Source organism: Adiantum capillus-veneris, chromosome 24, assembly GCF_014529385.1.
Source record: "Adiantum capillus-veneris isolate H3 chromosome 24, ASM1452938v2, whole genome shotgun sequence".
Classification (NCBI taxonomy): domain Eukaryota; kingdom Viridiplantae; phylum Streptophyta; class Polypodiopsida; order Polypodiales; family Pteridaceae; genus Adiantum; species Adiantum capillus-veneris.
The window spans coordinates 55,111,500-55,128,683 of record NC_140954.1 but is presented as its reverse complement, the minus strand read 5'-3'; the positions used below and the strand labels follow the sequence as shown (position 1 = coordinate 55,128,683).

The following is a 17,184-nucleotide window of genomic DNA, read 5'->3' as shown; positions in this document are numbered from 1 at the left end:
AAGCCTTGCTTCCTGTAAAATTGTCAAAGCACTTTGCTTTGCACAAAAGCAATAGTTTCCAATCAAAGGTGTAAACATGGAAAAATAAACAAAACGAAACATGGTCTAACCTGGTCATCCTACTGTAATCAGTTGTCTTGAGATGTCAAGGAAAAACTCGCTCAAATGCAGCTCATAGCCCTATCTGTTGCGCGAGAGAGAATTATCGTGTATATCATATACACCCTCGTATATCATATACGCCCATCTGGTATGTAATGAAATAACTGCAATCATTTTGACAATTCTCCCGCCAAGTTTGTATGCTCATAGCATAGTCTAAATGCGGGAATCTTCAATGCAAAATGCCCAAATTGTAGCCAACAGATGCTGGTACCGACATAAAAAGATCATGGCAAACGAGAATTTACCTTGTCAAGCAGCTGAAATTGGCGAGTGCCATGTGGTGAGCATCTTTGCCGGCTTCTGGAAGCAGTGACAAGAAGTCGGCCATGCCGAGCTCTGTGCACCCTTCATGAAGTCGAGCCACAGGGTGTGCCGATCTCCTTGAGATGCCATGGCCATCAAAATTGAACTTCTATTGATCCGTGCAGCAGATCAAGGATGAAGGTACTCAAAACATGCTTGAGTCATGTTGGCAAGTTAAGCATTGGTTCGATGCCAACAAAATTGTAATGCTTAAAACAACTGTCACAAGCCATGCTTGTGCTTAGAGTGCCTAAAGTGCACTCCCCTCGATTGCATGCAAGCCTTGCTTGCCCGAAATGTTATGTAAATTTCAAAGTAACAATGTAGCATGCACATTATAGGCATAATTCAGTTGCATGTGCGAGTGATGATCATTCATGCTAGCAAAACCATGCAAATGAATGGAGATTGATAACTTGTACAACAGCCTTGCTGGGACAAGAATCACTCATCATGTTCGAACAAATTTGCCAAACAACTTCAAAAACAAATGCATACCTCATTACAAACTTGTGCCGACTTACCTTGCTAGCCACATGGCCATGGCGTGTATTTGTAGAAATTCCATGCAGGCCAATCTCGGCATGGCCATACTCATGGTCGGCTTTACAAGACAAGAACTGCTCATTGAGACTCCTCTAGAAACTGTTGTTCAACTTGTAATTTGTTACCCATGTAAATTGTCGAATTTCCACCCAAACGGCCATGCTGAGGGTAGTCGCGAGAACATAGCTTGCTTATGTGAATGTGTACGTTGAGCGGAGACTCGTTCAATGTCAATACATCCATATAGTGTGGCTTTGTCCTTGGCGAACCATGTGCACATGTTGAACAAGGCCGGAGTCCATGACCCCTGTTGAATCTGTGGATGTAAGCTTTTTATGGAATCATGTATCTTAGCTTGCATGTCACCGTCGGCTGTAGAAGCCCATGGGCACTGGCCCTTAGTGGAAAAAATATATCCTTTGCCCTAAGGCCAAAGGTCTTTGGGCACTTAAGTGTGAAAAAAAAATGATGAACGCAGGGCATGGTGATGGCGCAGCAGAGTGCCGCCAGAGAGAGAGATAGAGAAACTGCTTGTTGCAGTGCGGCTCGGCGCTAGCGCCTGTGACGGGAAATACTCCCTACAGCCTTGCGCTCCAAATGAGACCGCCCTCGATGGCTTTCCTGCAGTTCGGCCTCGCTAGCTCCTCCTTCCCAAGCCCCCCTGCACACGCGGTTTTTCCTTGCTTCGTCTTCGACCCCGACTAAGCGGCCATGCCCGCCTCCATCTCTTGGCAGAATTAGCCCTTGGGTTGCATGAGCATGCTAAAAGTGGAGGTCCACGACCCACTGTGCCTAGAATAGACTGAAGCTCTGATACCAGTGAAAGGCCCCTGGTGGGATTGCCTGAGAATGAACCTCCCATTAAATATCCCCTTGGGCCTCATTCCCTATCCACACTTGCAGCCGGCCCCTTGGGCCTGGTCCTTGACCACCGGGCATTGCCCTTGGCATGACATTAAGAAGAAGAAGAAGTGGGTACTCCTTCGAATCAAACACGCTTCTTCTGTTTCTTTGCCTTTTCAAAAGTAGACTGACGACCCAAATAGCCCGGGAAGTCAGTGCCTTTCTTCTGCTTTTTTGTCGTGCTTTTTAGCTTTGTTCTGCGCGTCAAAAAGCTGAGCAATTCGTGCATCAACCACCTCTGCTAACTCTTTCTCTGTATACTTCTTAGGAGTAGGAGGTTTCTTGAGAGCGGGTTTTCGGGGTGGTTTTGTGGTTTTCTGCCAGTGCGTGTGCACCTCTTGGAAAGAAGTCTCGCTCATATATTTTGCAAATTTTGGGTCCTTCGCAAAATTAAGCATCATCTTTGTTGCATCGCCGATCAATTGACGACGCTCCATCTCCTGACGCTTCGCCTGAGTAGGCCGAGGCGGGCCGTACTCCTTGCCTGAATCTTCGTTGTGAGCCCTTCCCGCATCTCCGGATGCAAAGGGAGTCGATTGATCTTTGCCTGAAGCCATAAGTGCCGCGGAAAAAAAAGAATTAGGGATCGGATTTCCTGTAGAAGAGAAATCGGCCGTGCTCTGTTACCACTATAACAGACTTGGACACTCCAAGTCGAGAATCTACCACGACACCACCAATAATCACTTCAAACAGTTCACAGTTCACAATTGATTCGACACTGGCCCGGCGGAGTTCCGTGCCTAGAGATACTGGCCCCAAAGACTGGTGCCCCTTTTGGTATTTCTTTTTGTATTAATCTGTGTTCAAAGTAGAAGAGTGCGGGCAAGCGCTCACACTCAGACTCTGCGTCTAGATGCTCTGAGTTATGAGCCCCTCCGTGCTTATCTAAAGAGTACAGAGGGATGCTAAAAGCAGAGCCCCAAAAGCTGGTCAAATAAAAAAGCCCTCATAAAATTAAAGCGAAGGCTCCTCTCTCTTATGCTTTAATAAAGCAAGTTAAGCTCTCTCTTGCTGCCTTGCATGGAATAAAGCAACCTCAGCGTAAGCTTTTCCACCAACGCTAGCGTAGCCCAAAAAGCAACAAAAGACTGCCGCAAAACAGTGCCACGTCATCATTGCCGCAAATCGTGGGATTCTGTACAGTTGCCACGTGTCCCCTGTCGTACATAGCTTGCCACATCAGCAATTCCAGCAGTATTCCTGTCCGGCAGCCAACAGGGAGTGTATGTGTGTGTTGTGGCACGCCACTTCATCAGTTTGTGACATTAGCAACATGTAGTTGAGAAACTGTTGAAACTTTGCAGAACTATGAGATTCTGTTGAGGATGCTTTGAGAGTCGCGGAGCTCGTCAAGAAGAAACTGCACCAGGAGATTCTGCTAGGGATGCTTCGAGAGTCACGGAGCTCGTTAAGAAGAAACTGCAGGTACTCTCTAGAGTCCAGAAACACCATCTTGCTTTGTCTGTTCTTGGGAGCACCGGTATGCTTTAAAAAAAAACACTACTGAAGCTTTGATACCAGCGTAATGGGAGGGGCACCACGCGCCAATTGAAAAGAATAGACTAAACAGACTTTTTAGCACTTCAAAGAACTGAACTAAAAGAGAGAGAATCCACAGAAGACATAGTGGCGGAGTTCCACTCCCAGACTGCAATGGCCCCAAACTGTGGTGGCCCTTTCAGCATTTCTTTAGATTGCTTCAACAAGTTACAACTTTGTGGCTTTGCTCTGCTTCTCCCACGGGTAAAATGCAAAATGGAGAGCCCACAGGGCTTATTTAAAGGCCTTGGGCCCATCCAAAAGTAGTTACATGAAAAGCATGGTGTCTAAAAGCTGGAGGTACAAAAGCATGCGCCCTAAGGGCCTGTCCATACAATCTGCCACGTCAGCTGCAGGTTTCGCAAAACACAGGGCTGTCCGTACGGCATGCCATGTCATCAGTTGTTACGCAAAATTGAGGGGTGTGGTGGTTTTGCTTTATTTTAGGGTTAAGGCCCCTAGGTCACTGCTTTACAAGTTGGTAGAATTAGGATTTTAAGTCTTAACCCTTTAAATCTTTAGGCCCCTCGGCGGGCTTTGTAAGTTGGTGAGGACGACTTCTTCTGTTTCTGCTAGGGTTTACGCCCCTCAATCGGGATCTGTAGGTTGGCTTCGTCTTTAGTGGTTAACACGTCAGCAGTTCGATGGGCAGTCGGAAATAGCCAGCTCAATGGTTTTGGATTTGTAGAAGTCCTATAGTTCTGGAATAAGATTGTGGGAGGAGTATTTGCCATTGCTGGAGTTTACTTGCAACAACACTGTTCACACATCTACGGGGAAGGCACCATTTGAGTGTTAGGTGCAGCGGAATGAATGTTTGAACTTTGCTCAAGATGAGTGCTCCGAACTATGCTCAAGGTTCCTTTTGTTCTTATGGAAGGGAGAGCCTTCCGTTCTTAATGAGAGAGTGCAATGGACACAAACAAAGTGAATGGACATTGTGTGTGAAAGTGTATGAGACTGAGAGATAGAGATAGAAGATAATACGACACCAGAGACGTAAAACCCTCCTCCGAAGGCCCCACTCTCTATGGCGAGAGCGGTCTACTTAATACTTATGATTGCACAAATCTCTACAATGCTTGGACTTGTCGACGACTGATGAGGACGATGACGAGATGGCTGAAATCTGAAAATGCTAAGGGCTGAAATCTGCAAATCTTTTATGTGCTGAATTTTGACTCTATGTCGATGACGATGTCGATGACGACGATGCAACGACGACGCGCTGAAAACGCAGATGCTGAAATCTGCGTTTTCCGGGCTGAAACTGTAAACCTTGCGGAAACTGACCGTGCGGCGAGGATCTGCTGCGGGAAGGTGAGATCTGCGAGGTTCGGGACTTGATCTGCGGTGTCTAAGGGCTGAAAACTGAAAACGCTGATGGTTCTTGATGTTCTGTCGCGGTAAATCTGCAAAACGCTGGGGCTGATCTGAAAATAAAAAACGCTAGGGCTGAAAATGGCTCTGCTGTCGCCGGATGGCCTGCAAAACTGCAAAACGCTAGGTCTCTTGTTGAGTCTTCTATTGCTAGGGATCTGCAAGAGCAAAAACGCTGGTTGATCTGGTCCAAAAACGCTAGGTGGTTGCTGTGGAGCAAAAACGCTAGGCCTCTTGGGGGTTCTGCTGAGAAGTTGCTTGTTGAGCATGTGCTCTTGTTGCCTCTTCTGCCAGAAGGTGCTAACTCTAGTTTGCTTATATACAAACTTAGCAAAATTGCCTTACTACTTTCCAACAAAAGTCACTTAAAAATAATAAGTGAAAAATGTCAAAAATAGGTAAAATAGGCTAAATGCACTGGAAAATTCCCTTGAAGGATTCTGATGGGAATGCTTATGATCATGCTGTGTGCAACTAGAGGATATGCATCTACACTAAGTGACTGGACATGTACGGTCTGCGAACAGACTCACAAAAGTGCCATAACACTTCTAATCTAGACTGATTGGACTGACGGAACCCTTATCGTGCTATAGCTTGTCCACGGACACATAGGGTTGGATGTGTCACGTGACATTGAGATTGTCGAGGGTCTCATAAAAGTTCCACCTATTCTGTGCACCAAGGACAAGATTTTTGAAGCAGATGAGTACACAGGATCTGGAGTCTGGAGTCTGCTGCCAGAGGGAGCTACTCTGCAATTTACAACCATGCATTGATCTGCCAGAGAGCCCCTCAAGGCACACTTATGAAGAGCCCAATGAAAGTAGAGGTACTAAAAAACAGGACGCCCCCAAAAGCATGCATTGCTAAAAATAGAGCTCCCTGAAAAGCTGCCCGAAAATCGCTGTATAGAGCTGCCACATCATCTTCGGAATTTCTGCCGCAAATCATTGGAAATTGCCATGTCAACAGTCCGGAAAATTTTGCCACATCAGCAGGCTGTTCGCATTTCAGTAGTGCCATGTCATCATCTTTGTCCAGCCAGTATGCCATGTCCTCAATTTTGTGATAGACAAACCCAGCAGATGAACTCCAAAACTCAACAGTGGCATGGCCATCACACACCAAAAGGAGGAGGCTGGAGAGCTAAGCTCCGGGGTTGAGCTTTTGACCCACCAAAACAGACAAGGGGCTTGACCAACAGGTTGAGTGCCGCTTCATGTCAACTGAGCGCGATTTTAGTTTATAGGATTAAGTTGACCCTTGTTGGGTAAAGCACACCTACCTCGATGCGCGGAGGCAATTTTAATCTGTATCCAGCCTGAGAGTAACTGTGTTGAGTGATGTGGTTTTACTTCGTCAAAAATAAAAAAACTTTGTAAGAACAACTTGAGCATTGGGATCTTGGCAATTGAGGTAGAGCACATGTAGCATGGTGGGGTATGGTTAAGTTGAATGAAGCAGAATCAGCTTGACCAGGCGTTGAATGGAGCAGAATCAGCTTGACCTGCTTACAAGGCTTTACTAAAGGCCTCATCCATATACACACATAAAGGTTGCTCAAGCTGATTGCATAATTTAGAAGGATTTGCGAGGGAAGATGAACATTCAAGTAGCGTTGTGAGGGGCCTTGGCATGCGCATCGGTTGTGTGCTTTCATTCATGCTTTGAGTTTTTGACCTCTTTGAGTTGCGTCTTAGAGGCTCTTAGTCTTGCTTATGTTGGGCAATTCTCATTGGCATATTTACCGTTTGGTTGATTCAGTTGTTTTATTCTTTTTGACCTCTTAGAGTTGCTGACTCCATTAGGTGAAGGAAATGGTAGCCCCCCTCATGCTTGTAGTTCTTCTCAAAAGCCTCCCCATATTACTGTGTGCAGCACCACTGAACTTCATTGCTTAATAAATGACGGATGATCAACTAAAATCAAGATTACTCATTTATTTCTTTTAATATTTTCCTTGAAGCTTAAAATATGAGTAGGCAGACATTATGAATTTGCATCGAGATTTAATGGTGTGGGGCTGTTTTTGGGCAGTTGAAAGAGCAGTTGAACACCAATGATGTCATCGTCAAGGATGCATATGGTGATGGGCGCCATGTAAGGTTTGCGTCTAGAGATCTTGATTCTTGCTCCTCTCAATTTGCTAACTTGTATGTCAAGCTTCCACCTAAAAAATCCTTCTTTTCTACTCCTGCTTACAGCATTCAGGTAGTTTCCGCAGATTTTGAAGGGAAAACAAGTGTGAATCGGCAGAGGATGGTTTACAAGGCCATTTGGGAGGAGCTTCAAACGACAGTTCATGCTGTGGATAACATGCTCACGTGGACCCCCGAGGAGGCTGCCCAGGAAAGATCACAGTCGTCAAGCTAATTTTGTGTTGATGTTATTGATAAGAAAGGAAGGCAATGAAATGCTATCCTCGGTGAGTCTCCCTGAGAACAAGAGCTTGCCAGACCGTGCCTGAAGCGGCTCAACTTGTCAAATTGTATATTGAAAGCTTGAGGAGCTTCTATGAAAATAGTTGAGGAGAAAGGGCATGTGCATGAGGAATTACTCCTTTTTCTGCGAGTTCAAGCCATTTGGACTGACTGAGCACAGGACAAGAGAAGGCAGCTGTAGGCCTTAGTAGTCAGATCATTTGGTTTATCAAGGCAATGCTATTTGGGTTCTTGCTTGTTGTTCAACACACTTTTTGACAGTATTCGGTAAAAGGTATCAGAAATATTTATTTTCCATCAGAATGCGGTTTACAAACGACCATAGTTGGATTATGCTGCTATCTTCTTGGTGCTTTTGTAAGGACTGCTCTGGATGGATGCCTTAGAGACAGGAACTTGAACTTACTTTGGAGTCATGAAGCAATAATAAATAAATAGCCGAAAAAAGTGAATAATTGAAGTACAATATTTGGTTTAGTGCATGTAAATTGTGCGATACCCATTTGAAAGGCAAGTATCCACATGATGTGATAATGAATGGTTGCCGTGCATAGCTTATTCGCAAAATTCTGTAGCCTAAAGAAGCGACATAATCTTGCCAAAATCCTATTTTCTTTTCTTAGCCCCTTGCTTTGTTTCACTCATATTCAATCTTGATGCCTTTCAAGGAGATGGGAATCTCTTCAGAACCACCAAGCTTAGCCACAACGGTGACTGAGATGGTGGAGAGGTCGGTGATTCCAAGACGTTGGAGGTTGTCACTGATGCCAAATCGAGCACAAACAGATCTACTGCTCATGTCCATCCCTTCTCCGACCAGGTGAGGAATGTTTATGAAAGAGCCCACATACTCGGCGCAAGAAAGAGGTGTTGTTGCATCTGCCTGAGGCAAGTTAATGAAGACAGCAATGTGTGTGGCAACATTTCTTGGGACCTGGCAAGATCAAAACAAGCATACAAGCTCAATATTCTACAGAATAATTAGATTTAAGACACCCAGTAATTAAGACTGTAAGCATAACTCACCTCTACATACTCGAGAACAAGAACTTCTTCAAGGTCTTCTTCTTCAAGGCCCTTGTCAAGAAGTTCTTGTGGCACTGCGGTGGGCCTCTTTACGAGAGAGACAAATTTCTTGTCAATCTTTGTGGGGCTTGTATCTTGTGAAGCTGGACCCAACTCAGGTATGTCATCCATGCTCCTAGGGACCACTTGCTTGCTTGTTGTTGTGGTGGATAAAGGTTGTGGCTCGTAGTTCAACCATAGTTGGTCTCCGTTCACTTTTATATATGTCACCCCGAGCTTGGAGTTATCAAGAGCATCTTTTGCTTTCACACGCACCATGCACCCGTTCTCATCGTAGAATAGAAACTCCGCATTAAGAAAGTCAGGGTCGGTGTGGTCGCGACGTCGACCCCCTATTGTATTCCATACTGCCCACAACCTGGCGCCGAACACGACCAAAAAAAAAAAAACAAGAAAAGACACCATTTTGTCAAGGCACATTCACAATGGTTTGGTTTGACAGCTAATGTGGCCATTATGGAGGGGGAGATTATTTTTAAAGCCATGCAATGCCAAGGGTATAAATGTGTTTGTTGTCTGTGTGAGAAGAGGAGAAGAGAAGTGAAAAGAACTTTTAACATCCCAAGAGACCTCATCGATCTATCCGACGAGTTTTGAACTGAAGACGTGGTACTCAAGAGGGTAACAGGATAACCAACCCCACACGAGAGGGGGGTTCACTCACCTGTCCACATTAGAATGGTGGGCAAAGAAAATGGGGTCTCTTGCAGCCGAGTAGAAGTTTCCCATGTCCTCCAAGTAAGTTTCCTTGTCGCTACCGGTCCATGCATGGATAGCTGTATGTGGTGCATTCTCCAAGGTCCCTCCTATGTTTGGCTCGGGATCCCCAGCACTGCATATTATCAATACAACTTTAGGCAAAGGCAAATGCAAAGGCTGGGTAAAAAGCATGCTTGAAGTGAGGTTTTCTCTCAACATAGGAATACGAGACACATTAAATTTGAGCTTTGCTAAATGCATGTTATCCTAATGTCCCACAAAAATACAGTCTTAGCTTTGTGTTCCTATGACTGACACAATGAATGAATCAACTCTCTTGGTTAAGGGCATAATTGTCATTAGAAGAAGGTCCTTGGTTCAACCTTTGGACCTAGGTTGAAGGCGGCTTGATAAATACAATAGGTATCCATCATAATGTGAAACAAGTGAAAGGGTCACGACGGCTTTCAAAAACAATATGAAAGTGATAAAGTTGTTGGGTTGAATTAAACTGGTATCGTGTTTGGGAAAGGATTGCCTCATCTTAGTCTTGAGCTGATTGAAAATCGACACTAGCTAGCTGTAAACCATGGTAAATGGAAGAAAAACCGATGAAATATGTGAGAAAGTCATTCGAAAATTTTGCAAATCTCAACATTTTTGCTAGTATCCGGTTTTCTTCTTTGTGAGGAGGAAACTCGACCAACAGTCACTTAATAGTAGAGACTTTTTCGAACGTTAACACTGACTGAAATCAAGCTATAAAATGCAAGAAATGTAAAGCCATGTGAAGTTGTGAAATAAAGGTGAAATAAAAAGAACTAATTAATATGTGTGTATGTGTATAGAATTTATTAGAATTATGCAAGGTGAAGCTTCACTTTAGCATTCAAAAACAATAGAATGCAAAAAAAAAAAACATGTGTGTGTGTGTGTAAAATTTACTAAAATTATGCAAGGTGAAGCTTTACTTTAGCATTCTAAAACAATAGAATGTCAGAAAAGTAAAAGTAAAGACATTATCTGGATGCGAAATGAAAGGTAAGTCTCCATCATGCACCGAAAACAATGAAAGTCTCCCTAACCCAACACAACACTAAGGGTTTCTTTTAGAAAGCCAAAAAGGAACCAAAGTAGCATGATCGATGGAGCAAAGCCAATACTATCCTCACTGATGCTAGAGCTTATTCTCAACCTTAAAATGTAAAAGAAGATGGGTCTCATTTACCATGCTAGAAAGGGTGATAATACAAATTTTCGGTCTAGAAAAGGCCTTAGCGAACTTTAGGGAGCAATTCTGGACGTTACATGGCAGTCAAATATTTTATCCTATTTTTGGATGGATTGTTTAAGAGATGCATTAACTAGAGGTGTTGCACACACACACTCTCTCTAATGTTACTCTCTTTTTACCTTTTTTTTTTGGTTTTTTTTTTTTTTTTTGGGGGGGGGGGGGATTTAACTATATGTAAAACTTATAAAATTTAGCTGTGAAATTTTCACCAATAAAAGGGACCCTTTTTTTATTCGATCTATATAATTTATTTTCAATATCATTTTTTCAACACTCTTTTGTGTGTGAAAATGTAAAAAAATAATCTCTATTATTGAACCCCCATGATAGCCCTTTTTTGTATTGTAATAACCCCCTCGAGCTATTACCTTTGGGCATCAAAACATTTGCACTAGCCTAGACTCCTTCAAATGTAAAAAAAATGTTGCCGCATTACGTCATGATGATGGAAAGCTCTAGCTCGCAAACACTTCTAGAAAGCTTGTGAAGAGTTACCTTGCACCTCCTTAATCACTTTTCAAAATTTACACTTTGGACCTCTCTGTCTATTTTTTTCTTTTATAGCATAGAGTTAAAACTTACAAAAAGAGACTCTTTAGAAAGTTATATAATAAAATTGTGAATTTTATAATCCAAATATGTTGATTCGGTAATAAAACATTCATTGTCATGAACATTGAAACACTCAGAGCCAATCTTGTATAGCAATATAGTCAATGAGCTTCATTTAAAAGCTTTATTGCAATTGGTCATAATTTTCATATGCATTTTAAGTAGAGCTTCATTCATCTTACAAATAGCTTTAGACATAACACCAATATCTTATGATTATTATCAACTTCTCATGGCTATTAGCTAATTTAAAAAAAAAGGGGAGAAGTGTGATACCTGTATTTTTTCCCCATAAAAAGATCTGGTGTGGAAGCTGTGACTATTGACTGATACATGATATTTAAATTGTCTTGGATGATTTGCTTATTTGTAAGAGCATTACTTGCAAGGTCTGTAAGTGCCAAAGTATTCAAAATGGGAGGAAGGTGATTTTGGTTTCTCTTTGCATCATATAGAGCACTTCCTTCTTGAGTGAACATGGTAGGCATGATGTTTCCACCAACATTTGCTTGGTTATCCCAATTCCAATACACAAGGGAGAACTTTGGATCACCAATTAATTTAGCCAAAATTTGTTCGTGAAAATACAGATACCATCGGTGCCAAGGTAGGAAGAGCCACGAGAAATGAACCTACATAAGATGAGAAACACAAGGTTAATGTGCTCTATAGTAGTCAAAATATTGTATTCTCTTTGTACCAAAGTTACCTTTTCGAATGGTAGCACATGCATTTAATTTGGATAGTGTGAATCTTTAATGCTTGTAAGTTTGTGAAAGACTTTTCACATGAGTCAAAATCATTTATTATACATAATCATGATACTTTTGCATTTCCTTTAAAAAGAGTTGAAAAACAAGAAGAGGAAATCTTTTGTGGTTTCTCCATTGTCGCTCTGCAAGCGGCTTCCTATTAGATCTTGCTGTGGGATTCCAGGCATCTTGCTTTTCTACTGGGATGGTATGGGATCTTGGTCTAGTTTGGATGTGTATTGGTTATTGGCTTCCTCGTAAAAAGCCATTGCGGAGTTTGAGTGGTCTCTTGTATGGTTACGGCTCCATGTAAAGCCGGTTTGTCATTGATGTATATATTTTTTTGATTTGCTATAATGTCGGGGATGCGGTAGTATTAGGTTGTATGGGCTCCATGGCTCGAGTTGAGCATGGACTTGATGTAAATGTGCCTCCCTTATTAGCATGTATGGTTGTAATTATTTTTGGTTTTTCCTTTCCTCCATGGCTCATGTGGTAGTTAGTTGTTACTTTTCTAATTTAATTCAACTCTCTTAGTGAGAGAGTATTGCTAAAAAAAAAAGAGAGTTGAAAAGCATTAATTGTGCTCTAATAGGGCATATCATGATACTTTTGCTTATCCCTTGAAGAAGATTTTACATCTTGTCTAGATAGATGATCCTTACTTGAAGCTTGTTGGTGGACCCAAGTTGATTGTAAGCACCATTGCAAAAGGCACAATGAATGTCAGCTTGGCGCATGAAGCTCCGAGGGTCAGAAGAGGGCAACGCCTTCATAAGCTCATAGGCCTTGTTATATTTGGAAATGTAGTCATCATCCACTTTATGAGCAGGCCGACGCCTATGAATCTTGGGTTTGGAGGGCAACTCGTAGTCGATAATGGGCTTTGTTGGTGGCAACAAGCAACAACTCACACTTGTAGCTGGGGCTGATGGCACACCTGGTGGTGTGGTCACTGTAGCTGGACCACATGTATTAAGATCAGGTGGAACTACCGGAGCACCCCATGCAGAGCCATTTGGAGATGGAGAGACGGCAAGAAATGAAAGGCCCACCATGGATGCAGCTTGAATCAAGTCTCTCCTTCCACCACCATTTTTTTCGCTCTCATTTTCTTTGCCTGTTTTCACAAGAAGATTTAGAAATTTTCTCATGTAGGAAAATGGAGTCTTTTCCAATGTTTTTCATTTAGTGAATAACATCATGAGCTTCTGCTCGAGAGGCACCGCATACCTAACTAGGTACGATTGGGGGCAGGGGACCACCGGCCCCCCCACCGGGCCGGCGGTCCCCTGCCCCCAATCGTACCTAGGTAGGTATGCGGTGCCTCCCTCACAGAAGCTCATGATGTTGAGGTAAGTCACAATGTGGGAATTATTGTAAGAATTTGTCCAAAACTTCTTGTGAATTTACAGATAGGATGTCAAATAGAGATTGCATGCAATGATGTGAACCCTAAGTCACAATGTGGGAATTATTGTAAGAATTTGTCCAAAACTTCTTGTGAATTTACAGATAGGATGTCAAATAGAGATTGCATGCAATGATGTGAACCCTAAATCATTTTTAAAAAAAATTTGTACATATATCATTATACTTTAAAGTGTTAAAGTTTGTTTTTCCCCTTACATTCTTAAACAACTTTTTGAAAGAAGGTTTAATCAGTTGAAAAGAAACATATTCCCTAAGGCAAGAGGGATTAATACTATTCAAATAGAGGATAGCTTAAATTAAATTTTATCAACTTACAAGGTAAAAAATAGTGGCTAAACTTAGAGAAAATTTCTCAACTATAAGCAACTAAAGCTTTTGGGATCTTTGAGACTTTCTTTTCATTTAAAATGTAGATTAATTATTAGGTCCTAATTTTGACTTTAAAAGTAGTTCATAACCTTTGCATGCTTGTTGCAATGAGACTAATTTCAAAAATGACATAATGTAAACCTACTAATTTGCATATGGACCTGCAACAAGAAGGTAATTATGGAAAAAACTAAACAACACAACTGATTGTGAATACAATATAGACTTGAATGATGGGTCTTTCGAGGATTGTCTCTCTTATCAAACAATACAATCTTCCTTAGTTCAATATGCATAATTATAAGGATGTAAAAGTATAATTTTCATTATTTAGTTCACAAGGTGAAGATACACAAAATTTCTAGCAAAACTACATACATGAAAATGTAGCATGCATACCTCATGTGAGGACTAGGGTCATGGCATGTTAGTCTCCACCCAACCTACCTCTATACAACCTCCATATATATCCCCTTACCTATGCATGCATGACATGTGAGTAGTGAAAGAACAAGGAATTTGTGGTCATCACTCTGCAAATCAAGGAAAGAAACTTCCTTACACGTTAGACGATTTAGGAAAGTATGCCATAATTGGCTCTTCTCATCATTGAACAACGCTAGATATGAACTCAGGAGAAGTAGTGTGCCATGAAAAGGTTGCAAACTTGTGTTCCATAAGGAGGACATCTTTTGTGCAATACAAGAAAGGATTGCATGATTAAGGAGAGGCTTCATCCATACAATGTGACAAGATGGGTGACGAAAGAGATTCATGATGGTAATGAATCTGTAGTAATGAGGGACATTTCAATGCAGCAAGAGTGAGCTGCGTGAAGCATGCATCCAAAGCAATGTGAGTGCAATGCTAGATTATATGAGTCCTCGTTTGTGAACCAAATGAGCTTGAATTAGAATTTCCAAGAAGAATTTACTAGAAGTGAGGAAGCCCACAATAAGTTTTGGACACATTCTCACAATAATTCCCACATTGTGACTTACCTCAACATCATGAGCTTCTGTGAGGGAGGCACCGCATACCTAGCTAGGTATGTGGTGCCTCTTGAGCAGAAGCTCATGATGTTATGCATTGTATGAAAAACATTGAAAAAGACTCCGTTTTCCTACATGAGAATATTTCCAAATCTTCTTGTGGCCATCCAAAGGGAAGCAGATGCACTAAATGAGAATGCAACACATGGCAATAAGGACACATCCAAAGGGAAACAAATGCACTAAATGAGAATGCAACACATGGCAATAAGGAACGCGGGCACATGGTATTGATTATCCATAAGATAAAACTCATGTGACTATGCTGAAATTGGCATAATTACAAAAAGACTTGCATAGTTAAATACAAACAAATAACTAGTTCGATATAGTGACAGATAACTATGCTTCGCGTGTCCATTGCCTAAGTTTTAAATGTGGATAAGATTTAAGAGAAGTGTTCGCAAAAGAACTTGGGTCTAGTGTATTTTACCTTGAAAATTACAAAATCTTGGCTAGATATTGAGCTTTCTTAGTGTAAATACTGACAAATGCAACAAATTTTTAACCTAAAAAATGGAAAAGTTTTAAGTGTGGCCGTTGTTTGGTTAGAGTGACAATGAAGTTTATATTGGATGAGTAATATTGACTTGCCTTGCTCACATGGTTTATTGTTGGCATCAATATTGCAGGACACGAGTGGGGGGCGGGGGGTGAGTGCCATCTGCCTCTTCCCTGACAAACAAGGGCCAGCTCGGCTCCATGATGATGGGCGGATGCTGCCTTTGCCATTGCCATTGCCATTGCCATTGCCAGAAGCTCTGCTCTTCTTACTAATTACGGGGCAGGAGGAGTAATTAGGGGAGCGCGTGAGAAGAAGAGAAGCCGCCATAGCTTCAAAATGAGAGAGAGAGAGAGAGAGAGAGAGAGAGAGAGCGATCGATGATGAAGGTGGTGGTTGTAGGCAGATTTTGTAGCTTTGTACGTGGCTGGCCGCAGCTAGCTTGTACTAATATAAGTTTCTTTCCCTCTCCCACAACAGTACCCATTGCCTTAGTTCCATCACTTTTCACTGTTTCTCCTTTGGGAGATGCCTCCTTGTCCCATTCACGTTACCTCCACCTCCACACCTCTCTCTCTCTCTCTCTCACACACACACACACACACACACACACACACACACACACACACACACAACAAGTCTTGAGTTCAAGAGTCTCAAGACTCTTGGGAAAGATCTATGAGGCGTCTTGAGATTCACGTCCTCCGCCCCCCCCTCCTCCTCCTCTCTCTCTCTCTCTCTCTCTCTCTCTCAATCAACAAGTCTTGAGTTCAAGACTCTTGCGAAAGATCTATGAGGTGTCTTGAGATTGTTCATAAGATGTTAAAAACTTCTCTCTTCTCTCTCTCTCTCTCTCTCTCTCTCTCTCTCTCTCTCTATAACTAGTTGTCTTGATTTATAGAGGTAGTTCTAGGGATGGCCTTTTGGGATGTAGATGCTATTTTTGTGCACACCCCTATCTAAATCCTAACTTACAACAAAAAATAATTATAGATAAGCACAAAAAGAGAAGGAGTAAAGCTTCTTGGAAATATCAAGTAATCACTATAAATTTGCAAAAGGAAGGTTGAAAGGAGTGCTCACGAATCCCTACTTAGACTGTACATTTCTCACTTGGAAATGAAAAATCTTAATTCTGATTGCAATGGACCTTAATTTCCAAGGTCGAGTGTTGGGCATTTTAGTTATAAATTTCGGTAAATACCTTGGCCTTTGGGATGAATCCCAGTTGTCGGACCGATTAAACCTTAAAAAACAAGGTCAAGAACATGGTTTCTTTTGGTCAATGAAACTTCACAACTAGCATTTGCTATGACAAGAAGTCATAAAGGGAACTGTGTAGAATGTCATTTCCCAAACATTGCTTACAACCCCCTCTCTCTCACATGGGCATGGTATTTTGTAAATTTGGGACGCCATACCTATGACGTTGATGTTGTCTAAAGCCTCGAAACACATGCGTGCACTTGATTCCCTCCCAGATAGAGAGGAGGCAACCCTAAAATTAGAAGGCTGGAACACCTTTTCGAGAGGATTTAATGTTTCTAGAGTATGGCTAGGAAAGTGCTACCCTCTATAATTGTAGGAAATCTGAATAATAGTTATATGCCGTCCATTTGAATTTAAAAAAAAAACCATAAGCGCGTTCTTGAATCAAGTAGAGGGAATCAAAATCATACATCGACTGAGCCAATGGGGTTAAGCAACGTTGAGAATGGGTTTGCTTGAACTCCTGAAGCAAGCTAACCAAATGGATAGGATTCCAAGGATCAATGGCAAGAAGATTTATGGTTATCACCCATTTCTTAGTAGAGTATGTCCCTCCAATCTGTGTAGAAAGAAAAGGGGAGATTCTTTAAGGCCGTTAAAATGAAAAGTAGAGTCACCCTTCAAATTTGAGGATGGAGAAGAGGACTTACAACTATAATGGAAGCCTGTAAGATGTACTCATGTGTACAATAAAGTATGCACTTTGGTTCATACTTCAATTGGATAACGTGTCCTACTTTATCTCTTTTGCCATTGGTTGCTTACACATTACAAAAAGCTTCTTCCTTTTTGAAAATTTAGAGAAAACATATGGTTATTTGGGCTCAAGGAT

At 41.9% G+C, this 17,184-nt stretch overlaps 2 protein-coding genes across 2 annotated transcripts in view; one reads left to right on the top strand and one right to left on the bottom strand.

Annotated features, from left to right (window-relative positions):
* The window catches only part of LOC147426392 (BolA-like family protein), a 54,262-nt gene extending 46,638 nt beyond the window's left edge, over window positions 1–7,624 (top strand). The window contains exons 2-3 of the mRNA XM_086499348.1: window positions 6,880–6,947; window positions 7,047–7,624. Coding sequence (XP_086355474.1) covers window positions 6,880–6,947; window positions 7,047–7,215 — 237 coding nt within the window. The 3' untranslated portion in view covers window positions 7,216–7,624. The remainder of the gene's footprint in view (window positions 1–6,879; window positions 6,948–7,046) is intronic.
* A 65-nt stretch (window positions 7,625–7,689) lies between these two features.
* Window positions 7,690–15,506, bottom strand: LOC147426391 (polyphenol oxidase I, chloroplastic-like). Its single transcript, XM_086499347.1, has 6 exons — window positions 15,176–15,506; window positions 12,392–12,846; window positions 11,251–11,606; window positions 9,034–9,201; window positions 8,310–8,727; window positions 7,690–8,217 (listed from the first exon to the last, which is right to left on the bottom strand). The coding sequence occupies exons 1-6, from the start codon at window positions 15,411–15,413 to the stop codon at window positions 7,921–7,923; spliced, it is 1,932 nt and encodes a 643-aa protein (XP_086355473.1). The 5' UTR covers window positions 15,414–15,506; the 3' UTR covers window positions 7,690–7,920.
* Between the last annotated feature and the right edge of the window lie 1,678 nt (window positions 15,507–17,184).

Bases quoted from the DNA above. Each gene is read 5' to 3' on its own strand.
- LOC147426391 (XM_086499347.1), bottom strand. From the start codon at position 15,413: ATGGCGGCTTCTCTTCTTCTCACGCGCTCCCCTAATTACTCCTCCTGC. The intron at 9,202-11,250 runs GTATCACACTTC...GATAATATGCAG, and splicing joins TTTATGGGGAAAAAATACAG to TGCTGGGGATCCCGAGCCAA. The intron at 8,218-8,309 runs GTGAGTTATGCT...TGATCTTGCCAG, and splicing joins TTGTTCTCGAGTATGTAGAG to GTCCCAAGAAATGTTGCCAC.